The sequence below is a fragment of the Salmo trutta genome, chromosome 2 (assembly GCF_901001165.1).
Source record: "Salmo trutta chromosome 2, fSalTru1.1, whole genome shotgun sequence".
NCBI classification, from domain to species: Eukaryota; Metazoa; Chordata; class Actinopteri; order Salmoniformes; family Salmonidae; genus Salmo; species Salmo trutta.
The window spans coordinates 73038817-73064926 of NC_042958.1; the positions used below are offsets into that span (position 1 = coordinate 73038817).

The 26110-nt window shown below is 40.7% G+C and overlaps 1 protein-coding gene across 2 annotated transcripts in view; it reads right to left on the reverse strand.

Annotated features, from left to right (window-relative positions):
• cpn1 (carboxypeptidase N, polypeptide 1) overlaps window positions 1-24238 on the reverse strand; it is a 181940-nt gene extending 157702 nt beyond the window's left edge. Inside the window, exon 1 of one of the 2 annotated variants that reach the window (XM_029714200.1) lies at window positions 23699-24238. In XM_029714200.1, the coding sequence (XP_029570060.1) occupies window positions 23699-23933 (235 nt within the window). In that variant the 5' untranslated portion in view covers window positions 23934-24238. The remainder of the gene's footprint in view (window positions 1-23698) is intronic. The other variant, XM_029714199.1, reaches the window with a different exon arrangement.
• Window positions 24239-26110: the final 1872 nt, after the last annotated feature.

Below are 26110 nucleotides of genomic sequence, written 5' to 3' on the forward strand. Positions count from 1 at the left end.
GCATCCTGAGGCCATTCATGTGTGGGGTTGCTTCTCAGCCAAGGGAGTGGGCTCACTCACAATTTTGCTTAAGAACACAGCCATGAATAAAGAATGGTACCAACACATCCTCCGAGAGCAACTTCTCCCAACCATCCAGGAACAGTTTGGTGACGAAACAATGGAGCACCTTGCCATAAGGCAAAAGTTATAAATAAGTGGCTCGGGGAACAAAGGATGTGGCCCAGAAATGAATTGACAGCATGCCAGGGCGGATTGCAGAGGTCTTGAAAAAGAAGAGTCAACACTACAAATATTGACTCTTTCCATCAACTTCATGTAATTGTCAATAAAAGCCTTTGACACTTATGAAATGCTTGTAATTATACTTCAGTATTCCATAGTAACATCTGACAGAAATATCTAAAGACACTGTAGCAGCAAACTTTGTGGAAATTAATATTTGTCATTTTCAAAACTTTTGGCCATGACTGTATGTACCCCACACTGTACCCCACACATACAATTATCTGTAAGGTCCCTCAGTTGAGCAGTGAATTTCAAACACAAAGACCAGGGAGGTTTTCCAATGCTTTGCAAAGAAGGGCATATATTGATTGATGGGTAAAAAAAAGCTTTAAGTTATTAATTACACTTTGGATAATGTATCAATACACCCAATACACTCAGTTGCCGGAGAGGAAGGAAACTGCTTAGGGATTTCACCATGAGGCCAATGGTGACTTTAAAACAGTTAGAGAGTTTATTGGCTGTGATCGGAGAAAACTGAAGATGTTAACAACATCGTAGTTACTCGACAATACCAACCTATATGGGAGAGTGAAAATTAGGAAACCTGTACAGAATAACAATATTCCAAAACATGCATCCTGTTTGCAATAAGGGACTAAAGTAAAACTGAAAGAAATGTGGCAAGGAATACAAAGCGTTATGTTTGGGACAAATCCAACACAACACATCACTGAGTACCACTCTTCATATTTTCAAGCATGGTGGTGGCTGCATCATGTTATGGGTTTGCTTGTCAACTCTGGGGTTTTTTTGTTGATAAAAATAAACGGAATAGAACTACACACAAGAAAAATCCTAGAGGAAAACCTGGTTCAGTCTGCTTTCCAACAGACACTGGGAGATAAATTCCCCTTTCAGCAGGACAATAACCTATAAAACAAGGCCAATTATACGCTGGAGTTGCTTACCAAGGCAACATTAAATGTTCCTGAGTGGCCTAGTTACAGTTTTGACTTAAAACGGCTTGAAAATATATGGCAAGACTTGAACATGGTTGTCTAGCAATGATCAACAACCAACTTGACAGAGCTTGAAGAATTTTAAAAACAATGTGTAAATATTACACAATCCAAGTGTGCAAAGTTCTTAAAGACTTACCCAGAAAGGTGATTCTAACATGTGTTGACACAGGAGTGTGAATACTTATGTAAATTAGATACTTTCAGAAAGAAAAAAATAATAATCTAAAAACATGTTTTCACTTTGTCATTATGGGGTATTTTGTGTAGATGGGTGCGGAAAAAGAAAATCATCCATTTTGAATTCAGGCTGTAACAAAACAAAATGTGGAATAAGTCAAGGGGTATGAATGCCATACTTAAACAACCCAATGGGCACACCATGTTATTTCAACGTGGATAATTAGGTAATATTTGGTTAAAAAAGACAGACAAAAGTTAGTTGAATTTCCAATGTGTTGTCACTCTGGTTTCAACCATCTAAAAGCACAACCAAATTCCAATGGAAAAACAATGTCAGATTTTTGGTGTAGTTGTCACCCAAATGTGTATCACTGCGTTTTCAACCACTTAAAAGCACATAAAAGTTCAAATGGGAATACAATGTCAGATATTTAGTTTGTTTATACAATAGATTCATGTATTTTCATTGTGCTTCATCTAATAGCAGAATCAAATGACCTGGAATGCTTTTGTACATTAAAGGTACATGGTGTCACAGCCTGATCTGTTTCACCTGTCTTTGTGATTGTCTCCACCCCGCTCCAGGTGTTGCCCATCTTCCTCATTATCCCCTGTGTACTTATACCTGTGTTCTCTGTTTGTCTGTTGCCCGTTCGTCTTGTTTGTCAAGTCAACCAGCGTTTTTTGTATCAGCTCCTGCTTTTCCCCAGTCTCTTTTCTCATCCTCTTGGTTTTGACCCTTGCTTGTCCTGACCCTGAGCCTGCCCACCTAACCACTCTGCCTGCCCCTGAGCCTGCCTGCCATCCTGTACCTTTGCCCCTGTTGCTGAAATAAGCATTGTTACATCGACATGGTCTGCATCTGGGTCTTACCCTGATACATGGTGCAAGTCATAAATCCTGTTCGATATTCTGCACCATGTACCTATTACAGCAATTGTGAATATCTCCACAGACCCTATATATACACACACACACACACACACACACACACTCACTCTTGAATATGCACGCTTGATATGATTACATAAAAATAAATGTAAGTAAAATCAAGATGTGGCCGTGGATGTGTTACTCATTTTAAGGTTGAATGTTACATTAGTTTGTAAGAAGGCCATAACTTCAGGCTATTTAGGCCTACTGTATGTAATTGTGTTTCATGGTCAACGCAACCAAATAGGAACATTTTAAGGAGATGTATCTTCTGCTTGGATTGTTCCATCTGTGCCACTGACTTAGTCTGGCTTTAATTCAAGTTTGTCTACAAATTCATAATTGATATGTTGGATTCACGTCTCCATCTCAACCCAAAACCTATGTTAAAGAATGGGAGTAAATCAAATCAAACTTTAAATGCACTTAAATAAAGTTTGATTTTATTTAGTCCTATTCTTTAACTTTGATTAAAAAAAAATGGGTTCCAAAGGTTTCCTAAAGGGTTCCAAAAGACTTTGCGGAGGGATAGGGTTCTACCAAGAACTGTTTTCATTTGAATAATCCTTTTTGGAAGACAAGGGAGATGTTCTGACATTTTGGTTTAAAAATGTGTTATTCACATATCCCGGTCTGCTTTTGCTTCACAAGCCCCACAATATTGAAATCCAAGAAATCCAACAGGTTTTCACGAGCTTCCCTGCTTGAACCCCTAATGAACGGCAACAAATACAATAGGGTTTTCACCAGCTTCAATGTTTGAACCCCTAATAATGAATCAGAAGAAACACAATAATGTTTTACCAGCTTCACTGCTGAATCCCTAATAATAATGAACCAGAAGAAACACCAGAAGGTGTGGACCCAGGTTTTTTTTTTTAAAGTCATCAAATTTTGGTTCAGGCACAACACCAAAACTCCCTCACTGTATAGGGCTGTCTATCTGAAAGTGGCAGGATTTGAACTCGAGTTGACATGGGTTGGCATGAACTCAGATTAATGATAGTCAAAGCTTTTATTTCAGGCTATTTATAGAAAAATAAGTCCTGGATGCTTTGCTAGCAATAAACAACAAGAAATCCACATGGGCCGACCAATTGGATCCCGGTCTGCTTAACTGTGCTGCGCCCATCATTGTTGGCTCAATTACCTACATTTTTTATTTAACATTGTTATCAGGAAATATTCCAAAAGTACGGAATTCAGCTCTTGTGCTGCCACTCCATAAGGGCAGGGATAGTAGTGATCTTAATAATGAATTGCCCCATTTCAAGGCTTCCTTGTCTAGTTAAGATTCTTCAATCACTGATAAATGTATAACTTTGCTCTTTTTTATCTGAGAAATCTATTTTGAATGTAAACCAATCAGGGTTTAGGCCTGGGCATAGCACTATTACATTTAACTAGGCAAGTCAGTTAAGAACAAATTCTTATTTACAATGACAGCCTACCCAGGCCAAACCCAGACCAATTGTGCACCACCCTATGGGACTCCCAATCACAGCTGGATGTGATGCAGCCTGGATTTGAGCCAGGGACTGCAGTGATGCCTCTTGCACTGAGATGTGGTGCCTAGACCACTGCACCACTCGGGAGCCCTAAAGTAACCAAATCCCTTACCTAACCTTAAAACTTCTTGCGCATATCATCCCGTTAGCGGGATCATTTTCCAGCGAAAACTCCTAGCGACATTAGCGTAACGAAATTCAATATTTTTTTTTTTTCAAATATAGGGCTGTGTCATATCGTTTTATAGATACACCTCTCTTGAATCGACCCTCGTTGTCCGATTTCAAATAGGTTTTACAGGAAAAGCACAATATTAGATTATGTTAGAGGAGTACATGGTAAAAGTAGCATCATATGAATTTTCCGACCAAGCACACGCATCACATATAACCAAAAAACAGCTAAATGCAGCACTAACCTTTTACAAACTTCATCAGATGACACACCTAGGACATCATGTTACACACAGCATGCAATCTTTTGTTCAATAAAGGTCATATTTCTATATAAAAACAGCATTTTACATCGGCACCTGACGTTGACTAACTATTTTCCCATAAAATGCGTCCCGGGAAACAGTGCTACAATTTTATAAATTACTATTCGAAAACAATTTTTTTTTTTATATAGTCAATCTAAGATTTATAGATGAATATCTCTTGAAAACACCCGTCATAACAGATTTTAAGGGTAATCACACTTTGAGATAAAAGGGGATGCGATACCCAGAAAATTAGCTAGAAAGCCTAGCTCGTCGCCATCTTTGAAAAATCGCACATCACATCTGATCTTGTATAATATTGCCAATAATCCCTCACCTTTAGTTGTCTTCATCAGAAAGCACTTCCCGGAATCCCAGGTCCACGACAAATGTATTTTCGGTCGAAAAAGTCCATCCTTTATGTTCCATTAGCTTGCTGTTGTTAGCGCGTCCTAAGGCTGTAATCAAATGTTGATACGGGCGCGGGACCTGCCTAACGAAAAATGACTTTTTTGACTGCTGTAGGTTCGTTCAAACATGTCAAACGTTGTATAACATTAATCTTCAGGGCCTGTTTCAACAAGAGAGCCAATCAGATTCGAGTGGGACGATTTCATTGTGTTTCAAAAGGTTTCCAAAGGTGGGGGCAGACACGGCCGCCGACGTCACAATGCTGATGGCCCTACTACTGTGACCAATTGCCACATCGTCTCCTTCACTGAGTTTCGACCGCAGAAGCCTCAAAACACTTTGTAAAGACTGGGGACATCTAGTGGAAGCACTGGAAAGTGCTCAATTATAATTTTTTCACGTTGTAAATTATAGGGAAGGCTGTGAAGTCGAGTCCACAATTCAGAATCCCACTTCCTGGTTCAATCGGTCTCGGGGTTTTGACTGCCATACGAGTTCTGTTATACTCACAGACACCATTCAAACAGTTTCAGAAACTTTAGGGTGTTTTCTATCCATATAAAATAAGTATATGCATGTCCTAGCTTCTGAGTTTGATTAGTAGGCCGTTGAAAATGGGAACGAATTTTTTCCAAAATGCGCTGTGGCGCCCCCATTGGTAGGGTACTCGCAAGAGGTTAACCATTTTAAATGTCAACTTCGATTGGGTAGGGACATCCAAAGGATCTTGAATATCACGCAACTGTGACTGTTTATCATCTGAGAGCTGTTTCCATGAATACTGGGCAGTGGCCTGACCATGGAATCAGGAATTAGAATACTATTATGACATAGCCTGACAATAGATCACAGAAAAATGTTATTTTCTGATGGAAATTTTGCTGCTCTCGGATCGCCATTTGACCATACCTGACCTAGTCTTGAAATTCTGTGCATAGTTCCGTCTTCTCACAAGGAACACATTTGCGTCAAGGACCCACAAGGTCTGCCATGATGTATTTTCTGCCATTTAGAATTTTTTCAAAACACTTAAATGACATCTCCAGAACCACAGGGCCGATCTGGATTAAACTTGATAAATGGCATCTATGGACCAATGACTTTCAACGCAATATTTTCCAGACTAGTATGTCAAACAACTGACCAATAAACAATAATGCGGTCATGGTCTGGCACATAAATGCATATAAATCAGACACAGATATTTGTATTGTAACCAAACTTGGTACACATGTTCCAAACCCTGTCAAGACTCAACATATGCAAGCACATTCAGATTGACCACACGGTGGCGCTACAACAGGAACATGTTTATATCTCTTGATCTGTTTGACTCAGTGTTTAAATTGTAAACCTTTGTGGTTATTGTGTTGTTGTGCTTCCCATTTGAGGTCTGGATTGTGATTCCTAGGATTTTTGTGTGGTGTCAATCTTACTAATTGTGGTAGCTACTTCTTTTGCTATTCAAATGTTATTCAAAGGTGCTGTCGGGAGAAACACTTTCACTTCCAAGGCTACACATGAAGAGACGGAGAAGTTCATCATAAGGTGGCTGGAGCTTGCACCAGACAGAGCCGGAGGCAGAAAAATAGACCCAGAGAGACAAAGATACATTTACAGAGCATTCGGAAAGTCTTTCTACATTTTCTTATGTTACAGCCTTATTCTAAAATGGATACACATTTTACAAAATTCCTCATCAATCTACACACAATACTTCATAATGACAAAGTGAAAACAGGTTCTTAGATTTTTTTACAAATAATAACAAATAAACAGATACCTTATTTACATAAGTATTCAGACCCTTTGCTATGAGACTCGAAATTTAGCTCAGGTGCATCCTTTTTCCATCGATCATCCATGGGATGTTTCTACAATGTCATTGGAGTCCACCTGTGGTGAATTCAATTGATTTGACATGATTTGGAAAGGCACTTACCTGTCTATATACGTTCCCACAGTTGACAGTGCATGTCAGAGCAAAAACCAAGCCATTGGGTCGAAGGAATTGTCCGTAGAACCCCGAGACAGGATTGTGTTGAGGCACAGATCTGGAGAAGGGTATAAAAACAATTCTGCAGCATTGACGGTCCCAAAGAACACAGTGGCCTCCATCATTCTTAAATGGAAGAAGTTTGGAACCACCAAGACCCTTCCTGGAGCTGGCCACCCGGCCAAACTGAGCGATAGGAGGAGATGGGCCTTGGTCAGGGTGGTGACCAAGAAGCTGATGGTCACTGACAGAGCTCCAGAGTTCCTCTGTGGAGATGGTTGTCCTTTGCAGCACTCCACCAATCAATCCTTTATAGTAGAGTGGCCAGTTGGAAGCCACTCCTCAGTAAAAAGCACATGACAGCCCGCTTGGAGTTTGCCAAGAGATACCTAAAAGACTCTCAGGCCATGAGAAACAAGATTTTCTGGTCTGATGAACCCAAGATTGAACTCTTTGGCCTGAATGCCAAGTGTCACGCCTGGAGTAAATCTGGCACCATCCCTACGGTGAAGCATGGTGGTGGCAGAATCATGCTGTGGGTATGTTTTTCAGTGGAAGGGACTGGGAGACTAGTCAGGATCGAGGGAAAGATGAACGGAGCAAAGTACAGACAGATCCTTGATGAAAACCTGCTCCAGAGTGCTCAGGACCTCAGACTGGGGCAAAGGTTCACCTTCCAATAGGACAACGACCCTAAGCACACAAACAAGACAACGCAGAAGTGGCTTCGGTACAAGTCTCTGAATGTCCTTGAGTGGCCCAGCCAGAGCCCGGACTTGAACCCGATGAACCTTGAGAGACCTGAAAATAGCTGAGCAGCGATGCTCCTCATCCAACCTGACAGAGCTTGAGAGGACCTGCAGAGAAGAATGGGAGAAACTCCCCATATACAGGTGTGCCAAGGTTGCAGTGTCATACCGAAGAAGACTCAAGGCTGTAATAGCTGCCAAAGGTTCCTCAACAAAGTACTGAGTAAAGGGTCTGAATACTTAAGTAAATGTGATATTTCCATTTCTTTTTTTTAATACATTTGCAAAGAAAATTATAAATGTTTTTGCTTTGTCATTATGAGGTGTTGTGTGTAGATTGATGAGGAAAAAAAAACATTTTATCCATTTTAGAATAAGGCTGTTACGTAACAAAATGTGGAAAAAGTAAAGGCGTCTGAATACATTCCGAATGCACTCTAGATACACACATACAAACATGTAAGGCAGAGTTGGGCAACTCCAGTCATCGGGGGCCTGATTTGTGTCACACTTTTTCTCCATCCCTAGCAAACACAGCTGATTAATGAAATTGCATTCTAAACTGAAGATCATGATTGTAATATTTGTGTTGTGGAGAAATGACCAGACAGGAGACGGGAGTACAGTTAGTTTCGTTTAGTCAAATACCCCCTCGTACTCTACAGCCCCCGGCCCAATAGTGCACATCTGCATTTCCTATTAGGTGTAGTAACATAACATTGCCGTAATACATTACTGCTTAGTAACAGCATAGTAACTCATCTAAACAGATGTAGATCACAGATACTACACTCCTCCCCCATAGTGTTTAACTCCCAGAGAACAAGGTAAATACGCTAGGGAACTACTAATGCAATATCTGAACAATAGATTCTTAAACCATTTTTCAACTACTGGTCTGCCCCGAAGATGGAATTTGGGTCCTAATAACTAACCCAGGTGATGTCCTTTTTCTTTCCTTTTATCTAGGACATATTAAAGTGTTTGTTTGTTTTACTGTCTGTTACCTCTTGAAACAGCTCAACTCACAGGTCAAGCTTTTGAGGTGCCCTTCGCTGTTGAATAGGATATCTCTGCTCCTCCTGGGCTTCCGGTGGTGGGCCAGGTTCGGGTGGAAGGTCAGGCTCTGTCTCTCCCGTACGTCCACAGTCAGGAGAATAGTCCTGGGGGGGTCATTATTGTTCTATCGGCATGTCTCTGCTGGGGCATTGGACCGTAGCAGATGATCCACATGAACGTTGAAATGGCGATCATCAAATTGGACTTGGTAAATCAAAGGTCCTCTGCGTTGCAAGATCACACCTGAGTTCTACAGGCGCTTGGGGTGTCTGAAATCACGTAGCATCACCCTCTCTCCCTCTTTTGAATTCTCTGACAGTCTTTGAGTGTCTGTCATGAGATTTCTTCTGCGTAGCTGATGCTTTGCCACAGTGCTTGACAAGTCTGATTTCAACAACGTCAGGCAGGTACGTGGTTGGCATTTCAGAAACAGTTCTGCTGGTGTACCTTCTGTTACTGTGTGTGGTGTGTTACGGTAAGTAAACAGGAACCCGGGGAAGCCTTTGATGGGTGGGCACAGACTGAACCTTGAGTTTAGTCCAGGCGTTTTTAAAGATTTGCGCGTCTCTCTCCGCTGCTCCGTTTGATGCCGGATGTTAAGGATGTGCCTTACTCCGTTGTTCTTGAGAAACATTTCAAAATCGTTTGACGTGAAAGGAGGGCCATTGTCTGATACGAGCTCATTGACTGGTCCAAAGGATGCAAACAGGTGTCTGAGAAGATTGATGGTCTTCTCAGCTGTGGTCAGTTGAGTAGGGAACACTTCAATCTACTTTGAATGGACATCGATGACAACAAGGAAATATTGCTTGTCAATCTCGGCGTAATCCACATGGATGCGTTCCCATGGTGTAGCAGCCCAGGACCATGGATGAAGAGGTGCAGCTTCACAAGCAGGCTTGTTGCAAACAGCTTCCCAAGGTGAGCAATGGCCTACATGCTGTTGAATGTCCTGATCCAGTCCAGGCCACCACAGATAACCGCGGACGAGTGCTTTCATTTGAGTGGTCCCTGGATGTCCCTCATGCAGGTCAGATAGCAGTCTCCTTTGTGAGGTACCACCACCCTTGATCCCTACAGAACACATCCTTGATGAGTGGACAATTGGTCTTTCTTATCGATGAATGGACGAAGGTTATCATCATTTACGAAGGTTGGCCAACCGCCTAATGTTAAGTCAAAGACTTTGGAAAGCACTGGGTCTTTCCTCGTTTCCTCTATGTTGAAGCAGAAATGGGCAGTTCATCGATGAGAGAGATCTGGAAGACTGCTCTCATCTTCACTGATAGTGCATCTGCATTTGCGTGATCACTGGATCGTCTGTAGTCGATCTCGTAGTCGTAGGCTAGCAATATCAGAGTCCAACGTTGCATTTGAAGTGCAGCAAGGGTTAGTATGCCATATTTTGGTCCAAGGACGGCCAACAGAGGCTTATGATCTGTCAGCAGTTGGAACTTCCTTCCGTAGAGGTATTTGTGAAACTTCTTCACTCCGAATATTATGCTCAGGGCTTCCTTCTCAATTTGAGCATAATTTCTCTCACTTGGTGACAGAGTCTGTGATGCAAATGCAATAGGGAGTTCTTCTTCTACGTGGGTTTTGGAGTTAGTTTTGGAAATAAATACTCAATTTTTTAACCACTCTTTTCTCCTGCGCCTGACTTCCCTGCCACCTACATACACGGACTATGACAGTGAGTCTCAGCTTCATCTCTGTGTCGTAGTGGGCAAGCCACTTGCTCTTTAGCAGATGCTGTTTGCAAGTCTTGAATGCTTCTTCGCATTGTGGTGACCAATTCCACTTTGTATCGGCCTGCAGCAGTTGATGAAGCAGATGCAACAATGTGGACAAGTTTGCCACAAACTTTCCGTAACAGTTCAAGGAGCAAGGTTCTCTCCAATGGTTGGTGCTGACACGAGGATGTCGTCCATGAAGCACAGAACATTGTCTATACCGTCCAAGATCTGATCCATTGTGTTTTGGAATATCGCTGGAGCTGTCGAGATTCCGTAGGCCAAGCGATTGAATCTGAATAGCCCCTTGTGTGTATTGTTGGTAAGATACTGTTCTGACTCCGGAACCAGCTTCAGTTGCTGATAAATGAATGACAGGTCCAGCTTACTGAAAACCTTCCCACCAGCTAGAGTGGCAAACAGATCTTCAGCATTTGGTAGTGGATACTCCTCTGGTAGTATGCAGCGATTTACTGTGACCTTGTAGTCTCCGCACATTCTGACGGTCTTGTCTTTCTTTGGGACTACAGTCACTCCTCTCTACTTTTGTGATGTTATTCTTCTGTAGGTGGTCCAGTTCCTTCTCAACTGCTTCCTTAGGAGCATAGGGAACTGGACGTGGTTTGTGAAAGATAGGCTTGGTTCCTTCTTGCACTCTGACTTTTGCTGTGAAATCTTGTATTTCGCCGTAGAAATCTTTGAAAAGTTATTTGTGCTTCTCCAGCATGTTAGTGAGTGTAGCCTGACTCACTGGTTTGTCATTTCTCAGACTGAAGATTTCTCCCCAGTTCAACTTGATCTTTTGTAGCCAGTTTCTGCCTAGCAAGGCTTATTTTTCTCCTTTAACAATGACAAGCGGTAGCGTCCACTCCTTCCCCTCATACCGGACTGGTACTTGGATCTGCCCTAACACAGGAATAGTGTCACCAGTGTATGAAGAAAGGCGGATGGACACTGGCTGAAGAGGGCACTCTTTCAGTTTCTTTGTAGAGTCTCTTTGGAACAAGAGATACAGACGCTCCGGTGTCCAGATGCATTTTTGCAGGTTTTCCAGCTAACTCCATGCTGAGATAGATGCCATCTTTTTGTTGTTGAACTGTGTACGCTGTGAACAGTTCCAATACCGTTTCAATTGTACCGTCCTCTTCTTGTGCTGCGTCTGACACCTTGTGCGCTCTTGCTGTGCATTTTGGAGCTTTACACACTCTCTGTAAATGTTCAATCTTTCCACAATTGTGGCACTTTTCATTTTGGAATCAATATTCACTGTGCTGATGATGATCTCCCCCACATCTGTAGCAACTTGGCATAGACCTTTGTGATGTGGGCTGCTTTGTTCTTGTGTAACCTTGAGGACGGGACTGAGAAAAGTGTGACTTTTGTGAGCCTTTTCCAGAACCTGCATCACTGACCTTGTGAACACCTTTCTGACGTTCTGCATGTCTCGATAGCTCAATAGTATCCCTGTGGGCAAACTCGAGTCCAAGTGCGATATCACAGGCTTTCTTGAAGGTCAGGTCCTTCTCTGACAGAAGCCTTCTGTGATATGCTTCACCTGTGAGACCACATGCAAACTTGTCTCGGAGAGCATCATCAAGAAATCGTGCAAACTCACATGTACTTGCCAGCCTTTTCAAAGAAAAGGATGTAGTCAGCCACGGTTGACTCTGGTGACATTGGAAAAATCTGAAACATTCTGCAATGAGAATTGGCTTAGGCTTGAAATGCCTTGAAAGAGTTTGTCAATTCTGAATAGGGCAACTCCATTGCTTTAATTGGTTCAATGAGACCTTTCAGCAATCCATACTCAGTTGGACCCAAAACACGGAGAAATACGTTTGCTTTCTTTTCATCTTTGATTTCATTTGCTGCCAGCCAACGCTCAAAATGCTCTAAATAGGAATCAAAATCCTCTTTTGTAGCCTCAAATTCTGGTACTCGACCAATGGTTGCCATTTTCACAGTTCATTGTTCAGTTTCCTTATATTTCTTAATTTTCTGAATTTATCTAATTCTTCACTTTCTTAATTTCAGAAGTTTCTACAATCACTTAATTCACTGCACTCATTTGTAATAATGTGCACACTGTGCTACGTTTCTTCTTCGTTTTTTATTTATTTAGTTTTTTTATTTATTTATTGAATATTCAAAACATACAAAAAATGTGCAGTGAAGCCGCTCAATAACTACATCATACCAGTCATCCAACAGATTCCCATTCAGAGCAACACACAGAAGCATCCAGGGTCAATGCCCTGCTCAAGGGCATGTTGACCAATCTACCACCAGGCCAAAAAACGTGAACCCGAACCCGCCAAGATCCCCCCACAGTTCCCCAATAGCTGTCCCTCAACCATTCGAGACCACTCCCACAGCCCCCCCAGAAAAAAAGAAAACAAAAATCTAATTCATTCCATTCCCCAACCCCAAGAACCCCCCAATGCACCAACAACCAAGAGAATGAACTAAAGACAAAAAAGGAAAAGACAGAAGAAAACAGCAAACAACAATGCAAAAAAAAGAAAGTAAAACAATGGACATCAAGGACAACTAAAATCATAACAGCAATGCCAACTGTATATGTTTGTGTGCATATCTAGCACTACTACATGTTTGTGTGTGTTCTTGTATGTGTTTATTTGAATGAGAGTGTGTGTATATGCATGTGTACAAACACCTGCACGGCATCAGCCTCAGGCAAACCGGCATTAGTTGTAAAAACACTGCCACTTAGTGTCATTCAAATGTTCTGTTTATTATGGTTTTTCCTTTTTATTGTTTGTATTTTTTTTTTACAACATTTCTCCACTGAGATCATCTAATTTCAATGGGTTCAATGACAGTTTTTTTATTTAACCACCAGAGGGCAGTGTCACTATTCTGGACTCCAACAGGCTTGCTACTTGGCAGCTTCTGAACACTGTACCTACTAGTAGTGTTTAGCCTTTTCTACTGGCGAAATTTAAAAAACAACTGACGATTTACATAATTATTTTGAGTTTCATTACTCACGCAACATTCTTCCCTTCAAGCAATGTCCGTTTAAGAAGCTTAATCACCTTGTCGCCACTGTAATATTTGTGTTGTGGAGAAATTACCAGGCAGGAGACAGGAGTACAGTTAGTTTTGTTTAGTCAAAAACACCTCGTGCTCCACAGCCCCCGGCCCAATAGTGTGCATGTGCATTTCCTATTGGGTGTAGTAACACAACACTGCCGTAATACATTACTGCTTAGTAACAGCATAGTAACTCATCTAAACAGATGTAGATCACAGATACTACAATGATTAGGTAATTATTGGAGTCAGGCTGGTAACTCTAATGAACTTATCCTCTGCAGCAGAGGTAACTCTGGGTCTTCCTTTCCTCTGGCGGTCCTCATGAGAGCCAGCTTCATCATAGCGCTTGATGGTTTTTGCATCTTGAAGAAACTTTCAAAGTTCTTAAACTTTTCTGGACTGACTGATCTTTGTGCAAAGGGTGGCTACTTTGAAGAATATCAAATATATTGTGATTTATTTAACACTTTTTTGGTGACCACATGATTCCATGTGTTATTTCATAGCTTGGATGTCTTCAATGTTGAAAATAGTATAAAATAAACCAAATCACTGGAATGAGTAGGTGTGTCCAAACTTGACTGGTACTGTGTATGTGACTTGTTTCAGGAAACTAGGCGTATGTCGAAAGCCACTACTTCAAATGAGAGGCTTTTGATCGTTTTTTTGTAATTCCATTTTCAGCCCAGTCAAAACTGTTCGCTGCTCTGGCACCCCAATGGTGGAACAAGCTCCCTCACAACGCCAGGACAGCGGAGTCAATCACCACCTTCCGTAGACACCTGAAACCCCACCTCTAAGGAATACCTGGGATAGGATATAGTAATCCTTCTAACCCCCCCCCCCCAAAAAAAAGATATAGATGTACTATTGTAAAGTGGTTGTTCCACTGGATATCAGAAGGTGAATGCACCAATTTGTAAGTCGCTCTGGATAAGAGCGTCTGCTAAATGACGTAAATGTTAAAGTAAATGCATTTTTTGGACAGAAATGCCTTCTGGAACATATGAACTTTCATGTGCCTTAATAACAAACGTGTATGCCATCTGTAAATACAAATAAAATGGTTAAATTACGAGCCTAGTTGGTTTAGCCACGGAAAAAGTCAGCAACCTTCCCGCTAGCCATGATTGGCTGAGATAATGAATGGGCTGGACATGCCAAGAGATGAGTTCGGATTGGTCTGCCATGTAGCACCTTCTGTCTATAACATAAGCTGCTCGGTATGTGTAGAAAATCCTTTCTACTGCAGCTTTTTATTAAAGATATCATGGAGAGCTGAAAAATGTTTCCAACTCTTCTCAATAACATTGCTGCCCTGAATTTATAAGGCGCTATCAACAAAGGTCAGTTGGAAAACATTGTGAATGACTACTTTCTGGAGGACGATCGTGCCATGCTGTCTCTCTCTGACTCTGAAAATGAATTAGACGATGAGGAAATCCCTGATTTAGGTAAAAACATTTTCATTGAACGAGACATTGTGGAGTCTTCTGTTGACAGTGATGGGGAAGAAACAGCGATCAACAGTGTTGTTGTCATGGAAGAAGTTGACCTTGTTTTGAAATCAGTGGAATGCCTGGTGGAAGATTAATCATAAGGAGATTAATAAAATTCTGGAGTTTGATTGCAAATGTGGAGGGAGTCGAAAAGAGAATACAGAAGGCTGCTGTATAAAACACCTGTCTCCAGATTACATCTTCAAACTAAGGGCAACCATGGCATCCATGACAGAGACGGAGAAAGATCTGATGATTCTTATGGCATTGCACATGGTCAGTGTAAATCTAGCTACATTTTCAGATATTATACATTTCAAATTTTGACAGACATGTGTAAAGACTGACAAGGATGTGACAATTCATTTTTATTTCTCTAATGTTCTAGTGCTGTTTGCAGGTTAGCTGTGTTCCTTTTCTTTTTTGAAGACATTGGAATTGTCCGGTTGGAATATTACTGAAGATTTATGATAAAAACATCCTAAAGATTGATGCCGTACATCGTTTGACATGTTTCTACGAACGTAAATAGAACTTTGTTTGACTTTTCGTCGTGACATTTTGCACGCGCTTCCTGCATTTGGAGTAGTGGACTAAACGCGTGAAGAAAAAGGAGGTATTTGGACATAAATTATGGACTTTATCGAACAAAACAAACATTTGTGGAACTGGGATTTCTGGGAGTGCATTCTGATGAAGATCATCAAAGGTAAGTGAATATTTATAATGTAATTTTTGTCATTTCTATTGACTCCAAAATGGCGGGTATCTGTATGGATTGTTTTGATATCTGAGCGCTGTACTCAGATTATTGCAAAATTTGGTTTCGCCGTAAAGCTTTTTTGAAATCTGACACAGCGGTTGGATTAAGGAGAAGTGTATCTATAATTCTTTGAATAACTGTTGAATATTTTATCAACGTTTATGATGAGTATTTCTGTAAATTGATGTGCTCATTCACCGGGAGTTTTGGGAGGCAAAACATTTCTGAACATTACACGCCAATGTAAAATGGGGTTTTTGGATATAAATATGAACTTTATTGAGTAAAACATACATGTATTGTGTAACATGAAGTCCTATTAGTGCCATCCGATGAAGGTCATCAAAGGTTAGTGATTAATTTTAGCTGTATTTCTGGTTTTTGTGACGCCTCTCCTTGCTTGGAAAATAGCTGTGTGTTTTTTCTTGTCTCGGCGCTGTCCTAACATAATGTAATGTTATGCTTTCGCCGTAAAGCCTTTTTGAAATCGGACAATGTGGTTGGATTAACGAGAAGTGTATCTTTAAAATGGGATATAATAGTTGTATGTTTGAGAAATTTGAATTATGAGATTTTTGTTGTTTTGAATTTGCCGCCCTGATATTTCACTGACTAGCGTCCCACATACCCCAGAGAGGTTAACAATAACTAGTTTGTGCTCTGGGACCTACTTTTTCACAAGAACAAGTATGTGCTCTGGTATTGTGCCTGGCGGACCATCCACAAGATCCACCACAGTCTGGACCTTCACTTCCTGATCACAGGCCACACCAAGTTTTCCCCTGACTGGTGCTTCAGCCTCATCAAGCAGCGCCTCAGAAAGACCACAGTGAACAAGATATTGCTTGTATGGTGAAGAACAGCACCGTGACAGGGGTTAAAATCCCAGGGGTTAACACTACTGTTCAGTCGGGTGGTCAGGTGCCACAAAGAAAGTTACAATTTGTTCAGAACAGGTCAGCACAGCTGGCACCTTAAATGTGCCCGGGAGCTAACATCAATAATATGCATGTAAATCTCTCATTGCTCAAAGTGAAAGAGACTTGTTTTTGTAAGAAGTGTTGACATGCTACTAGCACACAGCTCAGACACCCATAAGACATGCCACCAAAGGTCTCTTCACAATCCCCAAGTCAAGAACAGACTATGGGAGGTGCACAGCACTACATAGAGCCATGGAACTCTATTCCACATCAGGTAACTGATGCAAGTAGTATCAGATTCAAAAAACAGATCAAAATATACCTTATGGAACAGCAGGGACTGTGAAGAGATATAGACACACATACACATGATAAGACATACACTCTAGACACACATACACATGGATTTATTGTAAATGTGTGATAGTGGAGTAGTGACCTGAGGGAACACAATAAAGTGTATTGGATTAAGTGTTATGAAATGTAATGTCATGTAATATTTTAAACTGTATATAACGGCATTAATGTTGCTGGACCACAGATAGAGTAGCTTGGCAGCAGCTAATGGGGATCCTTAATAAATACATATACAAATCCCACAGCTAATTGGACTGGAGGATGGTACGATGCTAGTGGAAAGCTATGGCTGGCAACAACACCTGACTCCGTACTTCAGGCTGCTGCCACAGATCAAGCAGTACCAGCACTCCGGGTGAATATATTCTTAATATCTAAACTTGGGAGGTAAATTTATGTTACGCAAGGTTGTAATGTCTTGAAATGTTTTTTTTTTGTCTATTTTCCTGTTTTTACAGCCTTGATGCTCTGGAGCCTGGTGTTGTTGTCGCCAAAGAGCATTCGGACTCAGTCGGGACCAGGTTTCAGCTGTTGCGCAATGCTGACATCATTCCTCCCATAGATGGTCTGTCTGTGCAAGCAGCACCTTGACTGGACACAACTAGACAAACCTATTTGAGAAGATCAGGGAGTTTTGCGACAAAGAGGGCATTGACATCACGTGCCCTGCACCAAAGTCAAGGGCAGGACAGAAACTGACTCTGTATCCTGTGAATGTGACAAACAAACTTTTTTTTTTATTTACACTACCCTTCAAAAGTTCAGGGTTACTTAGAAGTTTACTTGTTTTTGAAAGAAAAGCAAATTTTTTTGTCCATTAAAATAACATCAAATTGATCAGAAATACAGTGTAGACATTGTTAATGTTGTAAATTACTATTGTAGTGGGAAACAGATTTTTTTATAGAATAGGCGTACAGAGGCCCATTATCAACAACCATCACTCCTATGTTCCAATGGCACGTTGTGCTAGCTAATGATAAATAACGAAGTGCGCACCCCCACTGGGACGCGTTACAAACACTACAGCCAAAATGGGAGCCACTTACAAAAACTACAAATTCTAGCTCATTTTTCAAAAAACAAGCCTGAAACTCTTTCTAAAGACTGTTGACATCTAGTGGAAGCCCTAGGAACTGCAATCTGGGAGGTAATTCCTTTTATATTCCCATTGACAACCATTGTCATCAGTGGTGAGCTGGAGAAAAATCAATTCTGGATGGATTGTCTTCGGGTTTTTGCCTGCCATATCAGTTCTGTTATACTCACAGACATTATTTTAACAGTTTTGGAAACTTTTGAGTGTTTTCTATCCAATTTCTAGTATATGCATATCCTAGCTTCTGGGCCTGAGTAACAGGCAATTTACTTTGGGCACCTCATTCATCCAAACTTCTGAATACTGCCCCCTATCCCGAAGAAGCTCTAGGGAAGCCTTTCTGAAACCGGCAAGATTTGAACCCGGGTGACTTACAGTAATCCATGCATATATTATTTACATTTGTGTGGTCGTGAGAATCAAAACCACTTTCCTGCAATGCTTTACCAACTGAGCTACAGAGGACAATCATGTGGGTAGTGGATAAGTGCACACCTCAGGAAAACATGTAGGGTGTTGACATGCATAGCCTGCAAGTTGCTCCGACCCTCCAAGAGCACAAACATAGACTTAGAGTATATTTGGCCCAACCATAGATGTCTATAATGTACTGTATTGTACTGTAATATGCTCTACTGTACATTACTTTGCTGTACTGAGCTATACTGTACTATACTTTACTGTACATTATTGTATTGTATTTTTAAAATGTTTAATTCAACCTTAATTTCAAAAGGTCAGCTCCAACACATCGTTTGACCTAGAGTCTCAGAATTTGGTACAAAGGTTCCTCTCTACCGAAGGAACATATTTGCCTCTAAGACTGATGACGTCACCATTTGAAAATTGTGAGCTTTTTCAGCATTTTTAAACATATCCTCAGAAATCACTCAACTGATCTCTCCGAAACCTGCCGTAGAGCATCTATAGACCAATATATTTAAATGCATTATAAATGAAGTTTATATCTTAAACGTCATTACCGCTGTGAGCCAATGAAGTTGAGGGAATTTGGCCCTGACAATTGAAGTGTTTCTTGGAGGGAATGGCGCCTCCTTCTGGCCATGCCTCTCAATACTCAATACAATGTTCCCTGAAGTGTCCACTGGTCCACTACCCACATTGATTAAAAACTATATAATTGGTGTGAGTACCAGAGATGAAGTCACCCCTTACATCCAGACCCAGACCAAGACTTTCTAAGACCCAAACCAAGGGCCAGTGGATCGATACTACGACCAGACCAAGAACAGTTTAAAAATGGGTAAAAATAAGATTCAGTAGAGTAAACTTCAGTAGAGTATTTGTATTTATTATGGATCCCCATTAGCTGGTGCCAAGGCAGCAGCTAGCTACTCATCCTGGGGTCCAGCAAAATTAAGGCAGTTTATAACATTTTAAAACCATTACATTCAGACTGTGTGCCCTCAGGTCCCTACTCCACCACTACCACATATATACAGTACAACATCCATGTGCACGTGTGTGTACAGTGCGTATGCTGTCGTGTGTGTATGCGCCCATGTTTGTGTTGCTTCACAGTCCCCGCTGTTCCATAAGGTGTTTTTTAATTTTTTTATCTGTTTTTAAATCAAATTTTACTGCTTGCATGAGTTACTTGATGTGGAGTTCCACGTAGTCATGGCTCTATTTAGTACAGCCCCCACAATCTTTTTTTATCATCAATTTCTCTCAGCCAATCATCAGTCATTTGTGTAAGTGCTGTGCTTGTTGAATGTCCTTCTTGATAAGCATGCTGAAGGTTTGTTGTCAATTTGTTTACCGTAAAATAGCATTGTATCTGGTCAAACACCATTTCTACTATTCTTAGGTAGCGGAATTACTTTTGCTTCCCTCTAAGCCTGAGGGCATACACTTTCTAGTAGGCTTAACTTGAAGATGTGGCAAATAGGAGTGGCAAGATAGTTCGCTATTATCCTCAGTAAGCTATTATCCTCAGTAAGCTATTATCCTCAGTAATTTTCCATCCAAGTTGTCAGACCCCGGTGGCTTGTCATTGTTGAAAGACAACAATAATTTTTTCACCTCTTCCACACTAACTTTATGGTATTTAAAATGACAGTGCTTGTCTTTCATAATTTTGTCAGATATACTTGGATGTGTAGTGTCAGCATTTGTTGCTGGCATGTTATGCGTACATTTGCTAATCTTCCCAATGAAAAAGTCATTAAAGTAGTTGGCAATATCAGTTGGTTTTGTGATGAATGAGCCATCTGTTTCAATGAATGATGGAGAGAAGTTTGCCTTTTTTCCCAGAATTCCATTTAAGGTGCTCCAAAGATTTTCATTGTCATTCTTTATTTCATTTATCTTGGTTTCGTAGTGTAGTTTATTCTTCTTTTTATTCAGTTTAGTCACATGATTTCTCAATTTGCAATAAGTTTGCCAATCGGTTGTGCAGCCAGACTTATTTGCCATTCCTTTTGCCTCATCCCTCTCAACCATACAATTTTTCCACAGGGATTTAAGTTAACAGTAATTTTCTTAATGGGTGCATGCTTATTAGCAACTGGAATAAGCAATTTCATAAATGTGTCAAGTGCATTGTCTGTTTGCTCCTCATTACACACCACTGACCAACAGATATTCTTTACATCAATAACATAGGAATCACTACAAAACGTATTGTATTACCTCTTATAGACTATATTAGGCCCAGCCTTTGGAACTTTGGTTTTCCGAGATATGGCTACTATATTGTGATCACTACATCTAATGGATCTGGATACTGCTTTCAATTTCTGCAGCAGTAGTAAAGATGTGATCAGTACATGTTGATGATTTCATTCTTGTGCTGTTTATAACTACACTGGTAGATTCACTGATAACCTGAACCAGGTTGCATGCACTGGTTACAGTTTGAAGCTTTTTCTTAGTGTGCAGCTTAGTGAGCAGCTTGATGAAAGCCAGCCAATATTTAAATCACCCAGAAAATATACCTCTGTATTGATATCATATATATTATCAAGCATTTCACACGTTATCCAGATACTGACTGTTAGCACTTGGTGGTCTATAGCAGCTTCCCACCAGAATGTGCTTTAGGTGAGGCAGATAAACCTGTAGCTATATTACGTAAACAGTATTTGACATGAGATCCTTTCTAATCTTTACAGGAATGTGGTTCTGAATATAAACAGCAACACCACCATTGGCATTTCTATATTTTCTATAAATGTTATATCCTTGTATTGCTACCACTGTATCGTCAAAGGTATTATCTAAGTGAGTTTCAGAGATAGTCAGAATATGAACGTATTCATGAAATATGAATTTCATTAACCTTGTTTCTTAAGCTACATATATTAGCGTGGGCTATTTTGAGAACTTTTCTTCTGGGATGCTTACTTGCTTTACTGGGAAGCTGAGCAGCAGTAGATGTGCTCATGTTCTTTGTTAGTGCAGGGTGAGCTGCTCACAGTGGACTTCCTCTTAGGGAACACCGGCCAGTACAGTACAGTATAATTCAGTACAGTAAAATAGTGTTCAGTACAGTAAAGTACAGTATAGTTCTGTACAGCATAGTACAGTACAGTACAATAATGTACAAGACAGTAAAGTACAGTATAATTCAGTACAGTTCGTAACAGTAGAGTACAGCAAAGTACAGTATATATATATATATATATGTTTTTAAATGTACCTTAATTTAACTAGGCAAGTCAGTTAAGAGCAAATTCTTATTTACAATGACAACCTACAAAATGTACCTTACTATACTCTGCTTTACTGAACTATACTCTACTGTACTGAACTAAACTGAACTATCCAGGCTGTATCGCAACCGGCCATGATTGGGAGTCCCATAAGGCTGCGCACAATTGGGCGGTGTAGGCCGTCATTGTAAGTAAGATTTTGCCTAGTGAAATAAAATGTTGTGTATAGGGCCACCATTTGGCCGAGTTGCACCAGATGTATTTGTGCACTGACTTACACCATCCCACCAAGTTTGGTCTCTGTAGATCTTACCATTCAAGAACTATAGCTCTCTAAAGATTATTATTATTTTCCAATATTAACAATTATAATAGGGTTCCTTCGGGGAATGGACCCCTAATGAACCAGAAGAAATACAATTGGGTTTCACCAGCTTCACTACTGGACCCCTAATAATGACTGAGAAAGAATACAATAGGGTTTCACCAGTTTCACTGCTTGAATCCTAAATACACAACGTTGGATTTGGACTGACAAGATTTAATACAGCTTTGCTTAAGTTGTATTCTTCTAGAATCATTTTGTAGATTTTTTTATAATATTTTTTATTGAATGTTGAAACGCAGGAATAGTCCCAAATTGAGCATATGCAATGTGTTTTGTTATTTTTCTCAACAGCATGCAACTTACCGCTGTCAGACTATGCCATGCGTGCATCTCGGTAGATGGGCCAGACAACTGGTCCGACCTGGGGTTGGGAAATTGGGACATAACTTTTTTAGAGCAATTTGGGTCTTTGAAGGTGTTGACTCCCGGTCCCGTTTGTCAGTGGTTGAAATAGTTGCTTCGACATTGGGACGTGACTTTCTCTGCTTCTTGCCATCTTTTAAAAATGTCAAATCCTCTTCTACTCTACCATCCAAATGAAAACATCTGGGGCTGGTTTCACCATTTGGGCGTTAAAAAGTTGGTCTTAAATGCTAGGTTGGATGAAGGTAAGTCAGAATTGGAATCAGAATTTACACCTGTTGCACCAACCCCAAAAAACACTTGTCGTAGCTAAGTCCAGTGTAAGAAATTCTTTCATGAGATTTGATGCTTCATAATGATGGTTGCTTGGCAGCGCCCATTACTAGGCTGTTACCATTCTGAGGCATGTCGCTACGACAATCACGTCGCAAAGCCCACCACTATGCATGCATGTTTTTGTATGCATGCCAGTCTCCAGACCTTAATCGCATAGAAAATCTATGGAGGGAGCTGAAGGTTTGAGTTGCCAAACGTCAGCCTTGAAACCTTAATGACTTGGAGAAGATCTGCAAAGAGGAGTGGGACCAAATCCCTCCTGAGATGTGTGCAAACCTGGTGGCCAACTACAAGAAACGTCTGACCTCTGTGATTGCCAACAAGGGTTTTGCCACCAAGTACTAAGTCATGTTTTGCAGAGGGGTCAAATACTTATTTCCCTCATTAAAATGCAAATCATTTCATAACATTTTTGACATGCGTTTTTCTGGATTTTTTTGTTGTTATTCTGGATAAAAAAAATGAATATCAGGGCTGAAACAGTAGAATTGTTGATGAACTTTCCAAATGTCGACAAAAAAAAGATATACTTGAAGGGTGGATCTTTTTTTAGTCTGTGAAACAGATCATATTGCAAATGTCAGTGGAAACGCTAGGTTGTGCATTTGTTGATAGAATAACCATCAAGCTTGCAGTCATGCGATGCTATGTTGTGTGGTCCTCCCACTACTAATTGGAAAAGCATACAGTTTATTAGGCTACAGGTTCAATCATTTATGATGAACTTCACAGGGTGGTGAAAGTGCACGGGGAGGAGCATGATGCTCCTTTCCAATAAATATCGAAGGTCTTCATTTTATGCTGGAGCTATAATGATCGGTGCTTGGCTGCCAAATGACAAATAAAAAATTATCTCGCTCTTATCCATCATCTCAACCAAAGATCACAAGCCCTCTCTAAAGCCGTAAAGGTAAGAATGGACCACTCACTTGCTTCGTGGATGCCTGGGTTATCACTGAACTCCAGTACATAGAGGTGGCGTCCCTCCACACTGCGCCCAATGCTGTAGATCCGTGTGATGTATGGGCACTCGCTCTGCACTACGAACAGGGCCCGCACTAACTCCTCATAGCGGTGGTGCTGGATGTCAGATGCCCAGGCTACAGTCCCATTTAGGCCCATGAGAAGGGCCCCGAGCCACACAATATTCCACCCCAGCCACATGGTCACTCACTGTAGCAGGGAATTGGAGATGGGTTGAGCTTCCCTTGACTGCCAACCCCTCTCTTCGTCTGACTGCCTTAGTGCCTATGTCTCTCACTTATTCTCTCTGTTCCTCTAACTTTGTCTCTCTCTCTCTTTCTCTCTCTCTCTGTTTTCTGCCTCCTCCCACGAGCGCCCTACTCCCCCACACTGAAGAGCAAATAAGGACAGCCCCCTCTCTCTTTGTCTTGTTCCCTTACTCTCGCAACTGCCTCTTTCCTTTGGTCCCTTGTCAAGTACGTGCTAGTTGCTTCACTGGCATTAAGTGTACATAAGAGTCTGTCTGGTTTTACTATGTCAGTACACCCTCCTCCCTCCCCCTCTCTCTTCTCTTCATTATTCCTCTCTTGCCAAATGTGGGGGTTTAGATTGACAATAACTCCTGGCAGGGGTTTGTTCTCTCTGCCACTGACTACAGTAAAACAACAAATATATGTAGTAGGAAAGGGAGACAGAGTGGGTGTGTGTGAGAGAGAGAATGATACCTAACTCACATATGTTACTTGAAACATTTATTGGGAATTGTTTATATGGTCCCCTTTCAAACAGTCACATTTTTACCACATTCTTGTCAGCATTCACCTTTTATAACACCATTGCTTTCTGCAACTGAGTAAGAGTAATTCAACTTTGACCCTCTTGTTGCAATTGCTGTCATGGTAACCTGACATGAGAGCAAGCCCTAAAACAAACAGAAATGGACTGCTTCATTTCTTAACATTCACAACAGTAAGTTAGCAGCTCGCCATACTTGTAAATCCTTTGTAAATAATTACCTTGTAATGTTCCTGTTATGGTGAATAAAAAGTTGGCTACAGGTAAATTCAAACTTTGTCAGATATGTTCTGATAATTACATGAGCTGTTTAGCCAGCTAGATAGCTAACAAGCTAACTATAAACCGAAACATTGTCTAGAGTCTAGAGGAAGTTGCTTTTAGTTGCCTGGCTTGCTAGACTGACATAGTGAGAGCTTGGAACTACAAGGTTCTATCTGCATTTTGGTCAGAATTTAGTTATTGACATAGCCTTGTTCTGTTCAATGTTCTCTACCAATATAGTACTCTAAATACCCAAATTCATGTTGTTAAGTTCAAAATAATACAAGATAATAATTGCTGACACCATTCCGAACTTTAAAGCCATTTATCTCAGAATCATCTTTTTGCTGGTAGAACCTTATAGTCGCAAGCTCTCAATATCCTATATTTAGCTTGTGGCTATAAGGTTCTACTGATGGTTTTTTTTGCTGCAAAAAATAGAGCAAGTAACGTTGCTATTTGTACTAGGCTGCTGCGATGTCAGACTGATGTTTTTGTGTTTATAATTTTTCATAATGACGAGGACAAGTTTGGTCATGATTTAATGCGTGCCAAAGACAGTAAGATGTAAGGTGACGTTTATACTGTGGGGTTGGCAGGACTTTTAAAGACATTACCGCGATCATGACTAGGTCGGTTGCAGGAAGTAAAAGTACAGGCTTTGTCACCGGCAATACCTTTCAGATATAAAGAATAGCCTATAGAAACTTTGCGAAAAACGTCTAGGTGTATGAGAGGGAAAGGGAGAGAGATGAGACACAGGTCATGTGCCCTACTCCCTCTCTTTGTAGGGGGTTGGTCATTCTTCGATTGCATTGGCTTTTGGGCATGGCATTTTGGAAAGAAAATACATTTTTCCCCCCGATTTTCTTAAGTGGAGGCCACAGATTTTCAAATATCAGGTCATTAGCCCTTTAAAAAAAATATATGATTGATCATTTTTCTCACAATGTCATTACCCTTCATGTAAACGTAATGTCCCCTAAACGTGGTTCTGGTACTGGTTCCGACCGTCATTTTTGCCTATAAATCAATCTGTGGACACGTAGATAGAAATGGCTTGCATTGAGTGAAAGACCTGGTTCCCACATAGGCTGTGAAATCTGAAACCACTTGAAGCTGGGATGTCCCTCCTACCATTTAATTTGTTATTCCGACTGTCCATCAACTCCTGGCTGAACCTTACTTCACAGCCACTGACAGCAGGAGAGAGTGGTTTAATCACTGTAGCACATTAGTAGATATTTACTAGATATTTTTGTATGGCTTTCTCATGATAGATAATTACTTTTGGGGATTACATAGATACATTTTCAATT